The sequence below is a fragment of the Ptychodera flava genome, chromosome 10 (assembly GCF_041260155.1).
Source record: "Ptychodera flava strain L36383 chromosome 10, AS_Pfla_20210202, whole genome shotgun sequence".
Taxonomy (NCBI): domain Eukaryota; kingdom Metazoa; phylum Hemichordata; class Enteropneusta; family Ptychoderidae; genus Ptychodera; species Ptychodera flava.
Window position 1 is genome coordinate 477,987 of NC_091937.1, and position 19,065 is coordinate 497,051.

At 42.8% G+C, this 19,065-nt stretch overlaps 1 protein-coding gene across 4 annotated transcripts in view; it reads right to left on the bottom strand.

Moving 5' to 3' along the window:
• LOC139141691 (centrosomal protein of 85 kDa-like) overlaps nucleotides 1-19,065 on the bottom strand; it is a 257,293-nt gene that overhangs the window by 141,972 nt on the left and 96,256 nt on the right. For 3 of the 4 annotated variants that reach the window (XM_070711276.1, XM_070711275.1, XM_070711277.1), the window contains one exon: nucleotides 492-701. In XM_070711276.1, the coding sequence (XP_070567377.1) occupies nucleotides 492-701 (210 nt within the window). Of the gene's footprint in view, nucleotides 1-491; nucleotides 702-2,605; nucleotides 2,654-19,065 lie in introns of those variants that run through there. The other variant, XM_070711279.1, reaches the window with a different exon arrangement.

Here is a 19,065-nt window from a genome sequence, read left to right on the forward strand (position 1 = left end):
GAAATATGACACGTATGTGAAATGCAAATAAAATTTAATGAATATTGATAAATAGTGAATGGTATTGAAAAACAAGCAGACGATATATTTGTCAGTGGATGTTTACAGCAAAAATAATACTAAGTAATCCAAAAATAGTAACAAAAGTAATGGCTTATGTATAGTTTTGGCACCACAAGGTATTAAAGGGAATTGTAGATGTGGATATCATCTAAATAGGTCATCAAGTCATGGTCATCTTTTTGTCTTACAGCTTGTGTACGTTCATGAAATCTTGCCAAAGATTTGTTACGAATGGCCTGTAACTGTTTCAGATCATTAGAAAGCCATCCATCTCACAGTAAGTGAGGCTACCTGCAATGCCCCTTGATTTGTGCAGCAATAGCCCGGTTGTTCAAAACAAAACAAAACTATATACCACCTTGTGATATTTTGATATTGACAACAACAGTTTGTTCATATAGTAGATAAACTCATTGAAAGGTACTTACCCCAGTTTTCTCATAACATAGGAAACACTGGCATCTTTCTTTCCAGCTAGTTCTGTTATGACTGTTTTCAAGGAAGCATTTTCATACTGGTACTCTTGGAGTTTTAAAGCTAAAACATCACTCTCATCATAAAACTTGGTCATTGGCTGCCGCCTCTGGCCCACTTGTTCTCTCAGCTGCTCTTGCAGATTGTTCAATTCTAGTTTCTTTCTGTGGAAGAATACATTTTACATATCGGACATCACTGCTAGTTCTACTTTAATGCTTTGAGTGCCAATTTTTTTGCTGCAATTTTTTGCTGCCTATGATGAAAAACTGTAGCAAATGAAATGTGACATCTATTTGGTCCAACACTATCAAAATAATTACAGAAAAATTCATGAAAAATTTGTAAAATGTTGTACCAAAATTTTGGTTGGAAAAATTACAGCATTCAAAGGGTTACAACAAAATGGTATCTCTCTTGAAATTGACATTTCTGTCTTAAAGTCATTTAATAAATACGTTGCTTTGATTTATGCATTGCTTCTCTTCCTCGAATGAAAGAGCAGCACTTCGGGTTTTTTTATGTTCAGTTACAACATTTCATTTACAGGTACAGCACTTGTCATTTTAGTTTGGAGTGTCAATGTTTGGCACACACAGATTTCTTGACTGTTATTTTACTCTGATACACAACATCAAGGGATATGTCAATTGCCGCATGTTCTCTTTATCATTCCTAATGAGTCAAACTAATAATACCATGGCAGAGCTTTTACCTCGTGCAAAAGTGACAGTTACAGTAACTTTTTTCAGACTCACGTGAATGATTGGCTTAATAGCTCAGAGAGTGTGCACTGTCAATTGTCAACCACACAGCATGGTTTGACCATTTTAATAACATTAAGGGGCTTTATTTCTACGGAGAAGAAATTTTTTATTGGGATATCAAAATAAACTTAACAAGTCAAGACCTTAACAGCAACACTGGATTTATTCTGTGGATTTAGTGCAACCTCAAGCCTGCAAACAAGCCAAAGAACTGCTTATTCTGTCTCAGTGTCTGACTTAACCCTTTTCCTGCCAAGGTGAAGTGAAGATGAACTCGGCACAGACTACATCTTTTGGACGTCTCAGACAGCCGTCCGCTGGCAGTGGTCTTACCCTCTCTGCTGCATACTTTACAGCATTTCTGCCATCCCTCCAAACGGCTGACAACGTGCCTCTGCTGATTAGGGGGATTTATGTAGGAGGCAAGAGAAACGGTGGCCTCGACCTCTCTCACATTGGGCTGCGATCGCCAACAATAACCGCCAATGAGCTGTTTTCCGACACAGAGATGAAACATTTTATGGGTCAGCTTACTATCAGGGTGTACATGCTTGAAGCATATATACCGGTATGCATTTACCAGGGCAACATCAATCAGGCCCATGCCAGATATGTCCACCATCTGTGGTTCTTGCGCCCAGTGTGAAAGTACTTGCGCTTCTGGTTGGCGCGGTCGACACCTCCCATGTATAGGCGATAATTATACAGTGACAGAGGCACTTGTCGCTGCTGGTCTCTCTCCCCCACTGGCACGCACTCCAAGGGTGGATAGACCGTATTCAATATCAGCACCTGGGCGTTACTATCCTGATAAGCGGTGATGTTAAGACGAGTCCGTTCTGGTCATGGCTTTCATATCTCCAACAGACAGAGGAAGGCACTTCCTCTTATCAGGCGGAATTAATTGAGGGGGCATGGTGCGACGATTACGGTGGTTAAAGCTCCTGACCATGTTGATCCCGGTCTCAATCAGCACTCTGGCAGTAACGACCGTGCTAAACAGGCTATCACAAAAAAGGCTGTGATTAAATCAACAAAATGGCTAGACCAGCTCCATCATAATTCTTTTCACCACACCTCGCTCCTGCCGTCTCCCGTCTGTCTGATCCCGAAATTTAACACCTAGGTACAGTGCAAAGTTAGCGATGTATGCTGTGCTGGAGTCGCATAGCTGCCATATCTTAAAACCGTCTCTGTCAGGCTTATGCGGTAATCTCTGCTTAAATTTAGAACGGCCCTTAAATCACACCATACCCTCGTTGATGGAGATCTCTCTACCCATCTTATAATTATTTACGCACCTGTCAACTATGGGCTCCATCCATGGATTGATTTTATATAGGGGATCCTCCTGCCACCGACGTCGGCGGCGTGCCTCATCGGGATCACGACGTGGATCGTTCTCTGGGTCTGCCAGATGAAAATATCGCAAATGAAAATATCGCAAAAGCTGCTTAAAGCGACTGCGGGTAATCACAGTAGAAATACCCTGGTTTCTCAGAAATGGATCGCTAGACCAATAATCCTCCACTGATGGTTTACGGTCGATACCCATACAGACTAAGACGCCAATGAAGGCCTGCACCTCTCGGTAGTCAGCGTTACGCCAGTTTTTGTCGATCTTTCTAGTGATATATCGCTGGTGGTATTTGGCGTATTTATTTGTCTCGTCTTTTGCCAATCTGATCAGTGTACGTGGAATAAACTTAAAAAAGTAATCGATCTCACGGGAGTGGCTGGGCAAGGTGAAGGTCGGTCCTCTTTCATGGTCAAACTCAGTCTCCTCAAATATATTAGCATTGGTAGTTTCTGACATACGCCAGACAGGAGGGGTGTCATCCTCCGCCAACACAGCAGCAATGTGATCGTCGTCGTCAACTTGCCTAACCTACATACTCCCTGTCATAAAAGTCATCGTCCTCTGCCGCATCCTTGTCAACCTCCGAGTCGGACTCAGCGGTGAAATCACCGTTGTCTGGGCGTCTAGTCTGGGTCTTAACTCGCCCGTAGCAGCATCAAGGATCATGTCTGGCTCATTATCAGGTGGGCTGTCCTGATAACGAACTCTGCGCACTATTTTTTTGGCGGGGACATCCCAGCACACGTAACTATGCCAGGAGCAGGCTCGGCAGCGTCTGCTGATGACGAGGACACAACCTCTTTCGCACTGGGCACAGGAACTTCTCCTGTGGCAGGATGAGGGCTCATGATGACCGCAACAGGTGGTGTCTCTCCCGGAGCAGCCGGGGCAGAACCAATTACAGGCGTCTCGTTACTAACTGTCTCACTAGCAGCAGCAGATATAGTCTCTGCATGTGGAGTAGTCTCTCCCACCAGAGCAGCTGATGTAGTCTCTGCAGGTGGAGTATCTCCCACCAGAGCAGCAGATGTAGTCTCTGCAGGTGAAGTAGTCTCTCCCGGAGCAGCCGGGGGAGAACCACGGCAGCCGGTGACCCATCATCATTGTCGGGAGAACGGTCAGTCTTACGTTTACGCTTAGCACTGGCTTTTTCAGTCGGAGTTAGCTTCGCCTTACGGTAGCGTTTCTTGCCCGACTTCTTAGAATGTTTAGTAGGGGCATCATAGCGATCGCTGCTACCACTACCGCCCGGGGACTCTGCAGCAGGTTTGAGCTTCAGTCATCTGCTCGCCTTCAGAAAACTTTTCCGGTCCGTCAAGCTCATGTCTGGAACAGTTTCCACAGACTAGCGGGTCCCGCCCTTTAAAGCCACAGGGAAACAACGCCCTGGACATGATTGGACGCAGGGGTGTTTATATATGCAGCCACCTGTTATTATAATGGACCTCGGCAATCAGTCCACCAACCGGCGCTGACATTCCTACCCGTCATGTAAATTGCCTGTCCGTACCATTTTATATGCTAATAATACTCATTTGCAATGCAAATCCCTCGAGCACTTAAGCATAACAAAGTCAATGTCATTAGCATCTCAACTTGACATTCCGTCCAGCTGGGTATATGGCAGTACACACCTGCCACCCAAGGACGTTGGCCCAGGCCCGTGTTTAGTACGGGTGGGAAACCCGTATCTTTAACCTCATGTCCCTTCTAAGTACGCCCGAGCAGGGCGTATTGTCATCCAAGTTGGTGACAAGCCAACCCGACAGATCGCCCTTTAAGCAGTAATGGACTGGCCATCTCGTCCTTGTACGGCAACGAACAGTGCTTCAGCGGCTTGTTTGGGTCACAACCGTCGCATTCCAAGCGGCTTACCCAACTAAGGCGGTCAAAGATCGAGGATGCCAAAATTGCCAACGGCTGTCTTGGCCTCGTCCGTTGGGCAAACATTGCTCGCTCAAATAACGTGGCCAGCACGTCTACGTCATCAGCGGTGATGACGACCCGTCATTGACACCCGAGTGCATAAAACTCGGAATATACAGACAGGTACCTCTACCTGAGTCAGTCATACTACGGTATAAACCAAACACAGGTCTGCCAACTGCCGTTAGACTCGGCCGTTAGCCGAACTTCACTGGGACAACATAGGCGTAACAAGTCGGTGAACAACGGTTCACGCACCTAACCACAGCCGCCAAGTTGGTGAACAATGGTAAATAATTTTAAGGCGATGTTCGTGAATGGCAAGGCTAAGGCGGTGTGTTTCGTTGCACGGCTTGAACGTCTAGAGCCAAGTGCAGCCGACAACGTCCGACATCTGAGCGGGTAGTCTTTTCGAGAAGGTAACAAGTCGGTTAAAAGCGGTGGTTACCCTTCACAAGTGTCGCTCAATTCCGTTCGGATCAGTTCCATTGCAGGGACTAATCAAGCCAAGTCCGTCAAAATCAGTCGGCACGTCCCGTCAATCAGGACTGAGTCCGTGATTTTCGTCTCGCACCATTGGCAAAAAAATTGCACCACCAGCTGAGGCGGTCTTAGGCCATTGCCTTACAGATTAGCGTTGCCGAGACTGTCAATTTCGGCCGCAATCTAGGTAGTGCCTTAGAGCCAAGTTCGCTCAATCTCCGCTAGGATAAGTCACTGTGCTAACCTGCCAAGTACGCTCCCCCCAAAAAAACAGTCCCCCCACCGGGGTAGGGGACTGGCCGGGTAGCTTCTGCACCTTTCCCTGTTGTTGGACTCCCTGTGAACCCATTTGGAGAGCAAATGCCGTTCCTCGCCCGAAACCTGTCCTCGAACGACCCCTAGCGTGAGCAAGGGTTGGCTACACGTAGTGCCGTCGACTAGGCAGGAAAGGGGGTACCGAAAAGTAGCTCGATTTCCACCACCTTGGCAGGATAACTGCCGTGGCTGCTCAGATTCTGGCTACACTGAATTCCGAGCGGATTTTCACCGACTTGGCAGGAAAAGGGTTAAGTCTGCAGCTGTGTATCGTCCCAGCTTAGATAAGTAGCCTATAAACTTTAACAGTTTGTATTCTATCCCTTGACTTAGCGATTAGTTTTAAATTTTCTGTTAGGGAGTCAATTCAAGGGTTTCTTGGTTTTTGCCAATTTGAGCTTGTACGTATGGTATGTCTGGACAACATCGTCGCTTCAAAAAGAACCTACGTAATAATAGAAACAGAAAATCAAAGCCTACACCCAATCAGAAAACTATCATTAACCTCTCCGGCAGTGAACTCACTATGCAAGAAATGAATCTTCTCTCAAAGGGACTTTCATTTATCCCACACCCCAACACATGAACATTAATGAACTCAAACTTGACATTGAGGAATTCAAAAGAAGATGCAGACTTGCCTATATGTTTAGAGGCAAAGATGACGATCGCAACATAAACACTACAAACACACCCTTTCCGTACATCAAGTCAGAATATGTCCCCCCTCCATCTGACAACGCTAATATTAGAACGTTTTCTCACAATGATTGAGGGTGTCAGACAACTTAAATAGGCAAAACTGGAAAAGATACTGGGACAACTTACATCAGCTGAACATTCCGCACTCAACCACTTCAAAACAAGACAGGATATTATTGTCAAACCAGCTGATAAAGGCGGCAGTGTTGCTGTTATGATCAAACTTGAACGGACACACGCACGCACGCACGCACGCACGCACGCATGCACAGACATGACCAAACATATAAGTCCCCCCGGACGGTGTCCGTGGGGACTAAAAAGGAGCTTTTCTATATTAATGCATTTGGCACTCTTTCACCTCATGGCATTAACCGGGCAGAACGATGCTGAAGTTATTTTCATATTCGTTTTCGTATTCGTATTCGTATTGAAGTCACTGACAGAAATTGGTATTTTTAGTCCAGGTTTTAGGTATGAAATGTGCAATATACGATATTTAGTGAGGTTTAAATATTGTGATAATATGGTCCGTAATTTCTTCTGCCATATTTTGTTAAATTTACATAAATTTGCATATGTAGATCTTAAAGAATTTTGTTTACCTTATCTTATTTGAAAAAAATACTTGAAACCGGTTGGGATCTGTCTGGTAAGGCAGCATCTTCGCTTGCCAAGGTCTCTTGTCCGAGCAGCTGGATGCACCCCAAAATCAGGTAGTTTAATACCAAAGTAAAGGGACAAGTGCGAGCAGACGATGGTACAAAGGCAATATTGTTGTGCAAAAGAGCTGCTCCGGACTATACCGTTATTTTGCGGGGAGGGCAGAGGGGTGTGGAGCACTGCAAAACGAGTGACTGTAGAAAGCTATGATGAACGGGGGACTTGTCGTCAAGGACAACCATCCAAATAAAAGAATTTGAAAACTGTTATATCCAGTCATCTTGTTGGATTCACTTTAGAATAATCATATCAATTTACAATTTGTATTTTAAGTATTTTACTTGATTTTCATATGGCTCTATGTTGACCTGAAATAAATAATAATAACAATACAATACATACTTTACAAAACTTTATTGGTCAACAAAACACTCAGGGAGTGCAGTAAGGCAAAAATTACAAAATTCCAAGTTACAACAAAATTCTACGTGTTGCTACTGGGGAGGAAGTAACAGATATCAATCGTATTAAGGTAGTTTACCTTTCCGAGTAAAGATGTGAGCAATAATAACATAAAACCAGACCGCCGGACGGATGATTTCATTTGTATTATTACATTCAATCACGGCTCAAAGTAGCGACCATTTTCAGTCACATAGGAGACCAAATTTTATGAGATTGCGACTGAACGTTAGTCGCATTCAAGACATTTCTCCACACGCGATCAAGTTCAATGTGTATTCGCTCAGTGTTCACAGAGCATTGTCCCAAAAAGCCGCGACCCCAAAATACACATTGAATAACTTATCCGTTGAGAGGAATTACTCCGAGGTTTGAGCGCGTTGTCTCTACTGCACAGCGCTGCCAATGTGTATGCTGATGTTATCTTGATCTGTCAAAATATCCCATAAATTTAACGATTAATTTCACTACAATCCAATCAAGTATCAGATGCAGTTTTAGTGCTGTCACATCACTTTCAATTGAACCAATCATAATAACAGCATAATTCGTCATCAAAATATAGCTGACAAGGGAAAACAAGTTCCTCAACGCGTTACTGCAACATGTTACATGCGTTCACGTGGGTAATGAATATTCGCTTTTGTGGCCTGTAGGATGCAAAGCTAACTGGACCATTTCAGGAAATCGTCCTTTGGAAAGCAGTACAGATCAATGCATTGATTTCATTAAACTTGGACTGGATTAGCCTGTTTTATAAAGGTTTTCGTTTTCAGCTAGATCTAAATAGCAAGCAGCTTTGTTGAAATATCATAAGCAAATCTGCCTGGTAGCGACTGCAATTATTTAGAACAGACCATGGATGTACAAAAATAGAACAGACGTTTCTTAATAGCGTTTGACCCTGGCGATTGACAAACACTGGGATTAATGCGCATATACGTTTTTGCCAACAAAATATCCATTGAATTGCATTTCTATTCAGAGTTTGTGTTGAAAAAGTAGCCGTCTATGGCTAGCGGCTTTATTGGTCCCCCAAAATAGTACTGCTGAAAGTTTTTGGAGTGATCTGCAGAACGGAGTTGTATTGAATAAAGATCTAAGAGTGGGGCAAACTACGTAATACTAACACTGGATTGCTCAGTAGCAAATGACGGAAACCACTCGCTTGCCAGTCGCAACAGCCATACTAGCTGAAGTCTATTTATCATAGAATACTGGTATTTCTCGGATCAATTTCCATGCATTCTGATGTATCTTATCACAACACAAGTTGATCAACATGTTCTGGCAATGACAGTTGACGCAAACGTAAGGAAAGAAAAAGAGATGGGCCGTACTCAAATAAAGACAACAGCTCATACATATGATTAATTTAGTCTCTATTAGGGAAACAAATGTACCGATCGAGGACATAGGCCTATGATACCATTTTATTCATCTCGTTTTCTTTCATGACGCTTTCCCACATCATATGAGATGATATTTTCTTTGCAACAGCAGTCTAAATATAGCATGTCATATTTAATTTTTAAGGTTTTCGTGACAATACATAATGCCTCTAATTTTTTCAAGGATGCCCTAAAATTTCGACTCAGGGGAATGCGACCAACTGAAAATGTTATTAAAGTATTGAGCCCTGCATTCACTCTCGCTATGACAATCACTTTTACAGAGATATCAGTTTAAAACGAGAAAATTACCTTTAAAACTAGTGAAATTGGGCAGGTCAGCTAAATTCCATTATCGATACTAACGATGTCAACAGAATGTAGAAGTTGGTTGTTGTGATAGTTAATAGGAAAACGAATATGAATAGAATACGAAAATGAATAGAATACGAAAATGATGTTTGTGTAAAAAATCTCTCCTCCAAAGACTACTACTGGTCCACAGACGCTCCTTAGCTGGGTAGTCTGCTAAATAGATCGATTTTCGGTGCGATCTATCGATCCTGTGGTCAATATAACCCCACTGTAACCTAAATACTCACTGGGTTACAGTGGCGGGCATATCGACCACGGGATCAATAGATTGAGCCGAAAATTGATCTATTTAGCAGACTACCCAGCTAAGGAGCGCCTGTGTACCGGCCATTTGTTTTTAAAATCTCTCCTCTAATGATAGCAACGATATTTTTCAATCTAAGGCCTAAAAAGATTGGATCTTTTTCAACTTATATTCTCAAATATTGAAGTTTGATATATATAATCATAAAAGCACTTAAAGTTCTGTAAAGACAGAACTTTTATATAAAACGTTCGAAATTTGGACTAATAAGAAAAAATTTTGTCAGTGACTCCAATACGAATACGAATACGAATACGAATACAAAAACGAATATGAAAATAATTTCAGCATCGCCCGCGCAGAGGGCTAATTTCTTCCCGTGTTGTATTGTTTGCCATGAGACTACCGTATTACATTTTGCCATTTACTTAGAGGGTCAATAGCCCTGCAGATCTATTTTAGTCTAAGGAGTCAGGTCCTGTTCAGTTTACTACAGAACAACGGAGTACGTCAGGGTTTGCTCTGGCTACTCAAGCTGATTAGCCTTTTTGGCTAATACAGTGTGAACACAAGTAGCCAGATTTTTCTTTTGAGAGGTGAGGTCAAGGGTCACACACATTCATCTCGAAGGGTCAAAGGTGATATCATTAAACACTCAAGAGTAATCATAACCAAATATTTCAGAAGTCTGCCACTTTCTCATCATCATATGTATCCTCAGTGTAGCCCTGCGTACGATGCTGTGTGTTCCGCTACAGCTAATAGCCCCGCTCACCACAGCGGGGCTATTAGCTGTAGCGGAACACACAGCATCGTACGCAGGGCTATCCTCAGTGCTGCTTTAATAGTTCAATAAAAAGAATGCTTCGTATCAAAACTCATGCATGACCATTGATCACCACTTGAACTTTCAAACGTCAACCAAAGAAATTGTGAAGTACAAAAAAATACAGAAAAGAGAAACATCCTCAAGATCTTCATGAACGTGGCATGGCATGCCATGATCACTAGTACTGATACTGATACACGTCCGTGCATGGCCAAAAGACAGCAAAACTCAGTAACAATTTCCGAGCTAAGTAAACAGTGTTTTACAAAGCTGTTTCAAATCAAACTGGTTTGCACAATCCCTCGCTATAAAAGTGACATTTTGGTGACATTTCAGCTTGAATCATACCTTGAAATAAAATATAAACGTGAAACAAAGACATCATGTATGCTGCCGTTCACGTTCAAGAGCATGGTTTGAACCCGTGAACTGGCATGTGCATTGGCTGCACATAAAAGCAACTCTACTTTCCAAGATCAAACGGTCCGTGTCTTGTGAAAACAACAGCAGAGCAGTGAAAATTGTAATGGTCACCGGTAAAAGCTCTTCACAGATGAAAGGATGATCGCTGAAAACAACTGAAATTGCATGTTTAGACTATGACAACCTCCCGGGAAACAGGACAGCGTGAACGTGAACAATGGCGGACGTCACTGAAGTGGGACTATTCTATTTAGCTAACGGGGGACATTTCGGAGGGGCACAAGTACATGTATACGTGCCATTTTCCTCACGATACTATCACGGGAACTTCGATGTCCCATTAGTTTCTTTGATCTGAAAAGTAATTTTACCAACTTGTACAACCCATTATACTCTGAAAACAGTGGCGGGGCTTATACTTAGATGAATACGGTAGTACTATGGTGAAAGACTTCCCAAGAAGTAAAACAAACACCGCAATGCAACAGAACATCGTAGAACAAAGTGACCGAACGTGCAAATTTTGAGTCGCCAGTCTGGCGATTGTTCTGATCGTCTGAGTCGCCAATGAGTGAATCAATTCGCCATTTTGCCGTCTGGCGAGCGGTAGCGCGAACAACGGTGTACGTTGACACACAACGACGTCAATAAGGTTACTTTTCCTTTAAAAATTTCTGAAATGCTCTTACTTTTCCTTGGCATGTAATCCTTTTTAAACTTAGTACTTTCTTCTCATTTTTATCTTGGATTTTAATGTATGATTTTTTCTGTTCTATTTTACATCATTGATTTTTTTTCTAATTTCTTTCGACACATATTTTATCCAATATTCCTTATCTAGGTTGTATTTTCATATGTTTTTTTCCATTAGTGTAACCCTGAAGAAGGTAGTCTGTGTACTGCCGAAACATTGGTTTAAATAAAGTAACCTTCCTTGAAGACAGAAACACTGGTTGAGCACACTTGTTTTCTTCTACCGAATTTATGCTATGATTGTGCGCTCCCATTTTCCACCGAAGGCTTCAATAGTTGTAGTTGGACTGACTCTCTTGTTAATACCGTACAACTTGTATTTGGACATACAGTCTGTGGCCCACTCAAGCTATTCAAGGAGAAATTACTATCAGACGGTAATGAATTGCTGAATATTTTGCAACATGTATCAAAATTTTGTATAAAACTTACAAAAGCATGTTGACTAGAATGGGAAAACCTTGAGTCATCGCAGCAGTCCATAAAGTAAAACAAAAAGTGAAATACATCAAAAAGTAAAAAACCTCAAAATGGAAGTTTGAACCTGGTCAAAAAGTTCTTGTTCTTCTTCCTGTTCATGGAAAACCACTCCATGCTCATTATTTTGGTCCTTATCAAATTGATAAGAAATTAAGCTATCTAAATTACTTCATAAAAACACCTGACAGATGAAAAAAAAAGTTATGCCACATAGATATGCTTAAGCCACATTTAGATAGGAATAATTCTACTGTAACAAAACTTGTCAGTGCAGTCAATTCAAACTATTATCAAGGTAGTGATAGTGAAACTGACTTAAGTGAAATACCCTAAATTCAAAGCTGGGCTCAGTCAAACTCAAAAATTCAGAAATCCTGGAGAATCTTGAGTCAAAGTTGGCACAGCTCCAGCTGTCACAACAACAACAGGTGAAAGCACTTATCCTCAAATATAAACACCTGTTCCAAGATGTTCCAACAAAACATCATTTTAATTAACGCCCGCATCTTAAAGACATTAATTACCCGTGGTATGTCTACGAAGGACACATTAGACTACCTCGATCACACAATCAACATCGGGGATTACGCGCAATCCTTCACATCCGCATCAGTTCTGTGATATGATCACGAGTATCAGAAAAAAGCAAGTAGCGGACTCAATTGCATGGGGTTCTGTCGACCTGTATCTTTCACTGTATCATCCCAATAAAAGAGACACTACTCAGACAAAAGGAAACGTTTCCAAGAAACCACCTAAAGGCCGACATTACGACTCAAACGGCAAGGAAATCTGTTTTGACTTCCAAAATCAAACCGGCTGCCAACGGTCATCCTGTCGCTTCGCGCACATGTACATTGAGGAGGGCTGTCAAAAAGACCACCCACAGTATAGCCACAAAGCACTCCGGAGCAACAACTCCAACAGCCAAGCGTAGCATAAGGTAGCTACCCTCTGACTGACTGCCTGACAACATGGGAAAATGAACTACAGGACGATATTGACCGCGACTTCCTTCTGCACAGCATTACCTATGGCTTCGACATCATCGACCCTGGCACACCCCTCCATAAAGTTGAAAGGTCCAACTATGCCTCCTGCACCGATCCAGCTTATTGCGACGCGGTTGAGCAACAGATCGCCCACGAAATCACCACTGGTAACTACAGAATTACCGCTAAACAACCGCGAAACGTTAGCAGCCGAGGCGCCATACCTAAAGAAAGACTCAAATAAAGTTCGACTCACCCAAGACTGCAGCCAGCCCGTCGATAAAAGCGTGAACTCATACGCGTCGACCACTCACTTCAAATACGAAACTATAGATAACGCCATCTCAGCTTGCAAACCGGGCGCCTTTCTAGCCAAAAAGTTGACTTAAAATCCGCTTACCGCCATGTACCCATAAGCGCAGACTCTCAGAGTGCTACCTGTCTCCATTACCGCTTCACAGGGAATCATTCATAGACCTACATGGTTGACACGAGACTGCCCTTCGGGGCAGCAAAAAGCCCGGAAATTTTCACTCACATTACCAGGAGTATCACTAGAATGATGCGCAGAAAAGGGTACCAAGTTGTGAGAGTGTACCTCTACGATTTCCTAATAATTGCGGACTCCAAACTGGAATGTCAGCAAACATTCCAAGCGTTACTACAACTGTTACAACAACTCGGCTTCACTATTATTACTGGGAGAAAGTGATCGCACCCACCCAATGCCTCACGTTCCTCGGCATTGAAACAAATACGCACAACCGGACATTGTCCTTAGACAGCAGCAAACTGCAGGACCTCAGCAATCTCCTTACATGCTGGCTGCCAAAAAGGCAGGCAACCAAACGCGAGCTTCAACAACTTGTCAGCAAACTCAACTGGGCGGCACGAGTTATCCGCGGTGGTCGCACATTCCTGCTACGTCTCATCGATTTGACTAACTCTGTTTCACGTCAATCACACCATATATGCCTAAACAAGCAAGCGCAAGCCTACATAAGCTGGTGGGCAAATCTGAGCAAAATGTTCAATGGTACGGCATTCTTCATCGAGGAGACACCGTTGCCCCAACAGATCTTCACCACCGACACGTGCTCTACGGCAGGAGCGGGCATTTACCTGAACGACTGGTTTTATACGCGATAGTCCACGGACCACCCCACAATTGCAGACGCGCATATCAACTTGCAAGAACTCTACACAATACTACTCGTGTGCAAACGGTGGCATCACTTCTGGGACCAGCACCACATTGTAGTATATACGGACAATACTACCACGTATACATTGTATATGATCAACTCCGGCACGTCCCGCAATACTACAGCCATGACCTGGCTCCAGGAACTGTTCTGGCTTTCACCCTTTCGAATTTCTATATTACAGCAAGATACGTCAACACTAAAGTTAATCTTGCTGACTCACTATCGCGCTTACATGAAGTTAAACATTACTTCAAGGCCATGGACATTCTGCACACTCATGCACTCCATCCATTACGCAACTGGCATTAGTATAAGACAGACGATTGATTATTGATTATGTAACTTGTAGGCCCCCTCATCCTTATTTAGAATGTTCTCTCCCCTCCGTCTAATCCAAATGGTTTCCTTGATCCATCTGGTGGTTTTGTCAGACTCCCTGTCAACTCATCCATACTACGCCCTCAACGGCAGCAGATAGCAGCTGTAAAAGATCGAGGCTGTATGGCTTGAGTTGTCAGTCTGAAGAAGCTGCTAGGTTAGCGGTGAAACGTAACTAAAGTGGTGTGTTACATCTCTCACCTATTTCACTATGGATTTGTCAAAAAGAATCATCCATCTCAAGTTATTTCTCAATCCAGATGAACTTATTTAAAGAATTGCAATAATACTTGTTTTATTGTCATTTAAATTGGGCGGGTTCGAGGCTGTGTTGGATATCGTGGGAACGAGGCTACCCTTGGGTACCCATTGTTAGCTTTGACCCTCGAGCATTCCCCCACCCTCCCACCCAAAGCCGAAAAGAGAGTAAGAATTTTTTCCTTCTTCCACTATACTAACCGAGTGGCGGACTTTGGCTTGCAGCCTGTCAACTTGTATTAACCCTTTTCCTGCCAAGTCGGTGAAAATCCGCTTGAAATTCGGTGTAGCCAGAATCTAAGCACTGGTGACCGTTATTCTACCAACCCGGTGGAAATCGGGCCCTTTTTGGGTACCCCCTTTCCTGCCAAGTTGACGGCACTACGTTTTGCTATCCCCTATGCGTTTAGGGGTCATCCGAGGACAGGTTTTCTGACAAGGAACGCCTTTTCCCCTCAAAATGGGTTCGCAGGGAGTCGATAGACAGGGAAAGGTGCAGAAACCTGTCCGCCAGTCCCCCACACCCGAGGGGGGCTGGGGTTTTTTTACCGCTTTTTAGTGGACTTGGCAGGATAGCATGGTGACGTTTTCTGGCGGAGTTGGACATACTTGGCTGCTTGGCACTATACAGATTGCTGCCGAACTTGACCAACTTGGCAATGCTAATCTAGAAGGCTACCTCTTGCAAACGACTTGGCAGATGGTGCCGATGGTGCGAGACGAAAGTCACTTATTCAGTTGTGCGTGACTGAAAATGAGAACGTATTTTTGACGGGACGGCTCGACTTGTTCCTCCCATGGAACGGATATGAACGACTCGGAAATACCATTACAAACTGGTGTCCGACGTACTAAGCTGGGCTTCAGCTCTACTAGTTCAAGCCAGGCAACGTCCTTCACCGCCTTGGCCGTGCCATTCAATGGACGTAGCTTTGGATTTTTTATTTATTCCATCATCCGAAGTATTGGCTCTGGTTTGCAGGCAAACGTATCCTCTTGCCGACGCATTGGTAACTACGTACGCTGTTTGCGTACAGAGAATTCAAAAGGGGACATAAGTGTAAGGTCAATGCTACGGGGATACCGCCTGCACTTAGCAGGGACTGCTTTTGTTATGCAAACCAGCTAGCAGTACAATATGGCTGCCAGGCATGTGGACACATCGATGACTAGAACAATGGAAGCATATTGCGTTGCACCCGTGCATCGCAAAAGTGAACTGAAGACTTGGGTGTAGTGACTGGTTATCACTGGTTAGCTGCAGCCCAAGCCATGTCGGTACAAACCCGTACCTGACTGAGGACCACTCGATTAAGTCAGTAATGAACGGTAACACTCGTAAACCAACTCCCAACTGAGCTGGCTAAACTACGTGGAGCTGTGCTTCAATGGCTCAGCCATGTCGTTAATACAACGGCAAAAACGTAGTTTTTGTGCTACACTGCCAAGTCGTTGAAGGTACGTATTCAATTGACCCTACCCTGGGGAAACAGGACAGGTTTGCCGGTGCTGCTGCACCCCTAGTACCCTCAGGGTCTCTGACTAACAGACAAGTGAGGTGATGTTTGTGCCTAGCGGACGTGCGTAATACTGAAGGAGTTTATTTCCGAAAAAATAAACATGAAACGGCAATAAAATGACGCACTCCCAGGGGCAAACAAAGCCGGTGACCTCAATTTTTTTCTGCAGTAACCCTTGAGCTCCTTCCCCTGTCTACGGGCATGTAGAAATTATCGAAGTCTAACACGTATAAGTACAGCTAAAACTACCCTGAAAATGGGCGATTTCTGCCAAAATGCCTGGCAGGATAACGTGCAGGAGAGCCAATCTTTTGCAGGCACATATTATGGGGCGGTTTTCTACTGACTTGGCAGGATAACGGACAAGGGCGCTCGGCAGGAAAAGGATTAACCCTTTTACCACCATGGTTTGTCCCAAATCCATTGTTTTCTATGGTAAAGTTGGACCTGTACACAGGGAACTGGGGGTGAAAGGGTTAAAGTAGTTGACCTTGACTCCCCCAACACTGTGTCTCTGTCTCTTGTTATTATTATTACTTTGTTATTGTTGTTGTTTAGTGCTAGAGTAGCCAACAGTTAAAAGCAGAATGAAATATAGCTGCAAAGCAGTGATGACCGGGTTCGAGACATCTCGGTGCACATGGGCAATAGAGAAATAAATATGCAAAAAAGATGAAAAACTACAGTAGTATTTGTGAAATCAAGGTCAAAGGTCATTGAGGTTATGTGACATTTTGTCAAATAAATTGTATTCAATAGTTATCCCTATATACCAAAAACCAGACCTCCAGCTCTATTGCTTTGCCAGAATTAGACATGTCCATAATTAATGAGGTACAGGATGTGTCATTGTTAGGTGTCCCATCATAACAAATATGAAGGGTGTAGCTCTTGTGGTTACTGAGTTATGGGGAAATATGTATAATTGAGGTCAAAGGTCATCGAGGTCAAGTGATATTTTGTCCAAAAAAATTGTATCTCATTGTTATCCCTACAAACCAAAAATCAGACCTCTAGCTCTATTATTAAGCCCAGAATTAATTTAATTTTCATATGGCCCCTTGTTTCAATACTTAATGAAACCCATGTATATATATATATATATATATATATATATATAATATATATATATATATATGAGCTAAAAATGCAGTAAAGCAGCTGTGTGGAAGTAAATTTATTAATGTCCTCTAAGGAAAAGAAAAGCACAGATATTTCTATGGTGAAGAAAGTAATCATTTACATGAGAGTAAATGCAATGATTATACTTCACAGCCACATAACTTTGATAGAGCCAAAATGAGGGATAGCAAGGCTGAGAACACTGCTTCAAGTTTTCATGAAACGTCTTTGCCGGCAGCAATGAACAGCTACTGTAGTTTCTCCCAGTTCCTTTTGAGTGAGTGTCGGTGCAAGTAATGAATGGCAAAAAAATATTAAGTTTGAGAATGGCTAAGATGTCCGCACATGGTATTATGTACATGTCAGAGTACTGAAAACGTGCTGCACTTGAAGAAATACTGACAAACTATAACTGATATATATGATTATGAGACAGTGACACTGATAGAAATTAGGAACATTCAATTGATCTGATATTGCTCTATAGCCATGTCACGGTTATCAAAACTTGCTGATGGATTTAATTGTAAAAGTAGTTTCAAAGCATTAAATCTGATTCACTTGCTTTGAGTCCATGTGCAGATCTTGTGCTATGAGAAAATATTTCATTCTCTGTAATGTCTTTGTTTATATTTATTACAGTACAGTACCAATGATTTTGACGATGAGATACAGCTGGATATTGATACACTACCTAATTAGGTTTGTCAGTTTGCTCTCAAATTTACCCTTTTAGTGGTCAACTTTTACAACTTTGCGCCAACATCAGACAGACTAAAACAGCAGGTGACGCAGCAAGATGTCTGTAAACTAATTTACTATGTAGTATGTTTATATCTTTACAGCAGCTATCAGTTTCAATGGTGACACACACAGAGACTGGTTGCCAAGTTTTACAAGCAGTTCAAATTCACGGAGAGGTGGTAAAAGAACTACGTTACTGCAAATTTAGACTCGGAGGACAGTGTTCTTTGTAGTTGAATATCAATTAAGTCATGACTTCAAACAAAATCTAAAACGAACAACACAAATCGATCTGAAAGAATCAGAATGCTTGAGTAGCGATAGCAATGTCTGGAAGTCAGGCTTTGAGTCAGCAACTTTCTAGTCTAATAAAACTCAGACAATGAGATGTTCTGGTATTGCCAGCCATGGTGGGGCTTTGTATACATACGCTGACATGTAATTAGCAGCTATCAGTTTCACTGGCGTAATGATCTGTACATTTGTACAAACAGACGTTGAACCAGACAAAAAACGCAACATGGATGGCTCCCGGACGACACCAGCTGAAGTGAGAGAGAAGATTGTTCAGTTGTATTTAAACGGTCTGTCATTTTCAGAAATTGGTAAACGTTGTGGTGGTATTTCAAAGCAAATGGCCAACAACATTGTTTTGCGGTACTTGAAAACTGGCAGTTTCCTGCCAGGCAAATCATCTGGAACATCGGTAAAAAAAACTGACTGCAAATGTTCTGGAACATATTGAATACTACAAAAGTGTAAAACCACGCATTTATGGGCGTGAGATACGACAGAATTTACTGGTTCATGGGGTTTGTACCACAGTCGCTCTAGAGCTATTCAGCTCTGGGACTATTCGCCCCATAGACGACTGTACAGAAGCGAGAAACAACCCAAGTCTGGAAACAGAATGGCTATAAAAACCACGCCATGTCACATTCCGTGTCCGATTTCACTGTGAAAATTAGCAAGTTCATATATCATGCAACCGTCGATCGTTCCCTATCATTCTAAAATTTCATACCTGATACTTATATCTGCTTCAAAAACGCTCGTTTCGTGTGATTTTCGGCCGAATTCGACGGACACCTCGCTAAAACCTGGGGGTGGAGCAACATTCCGGTCACCTCTTG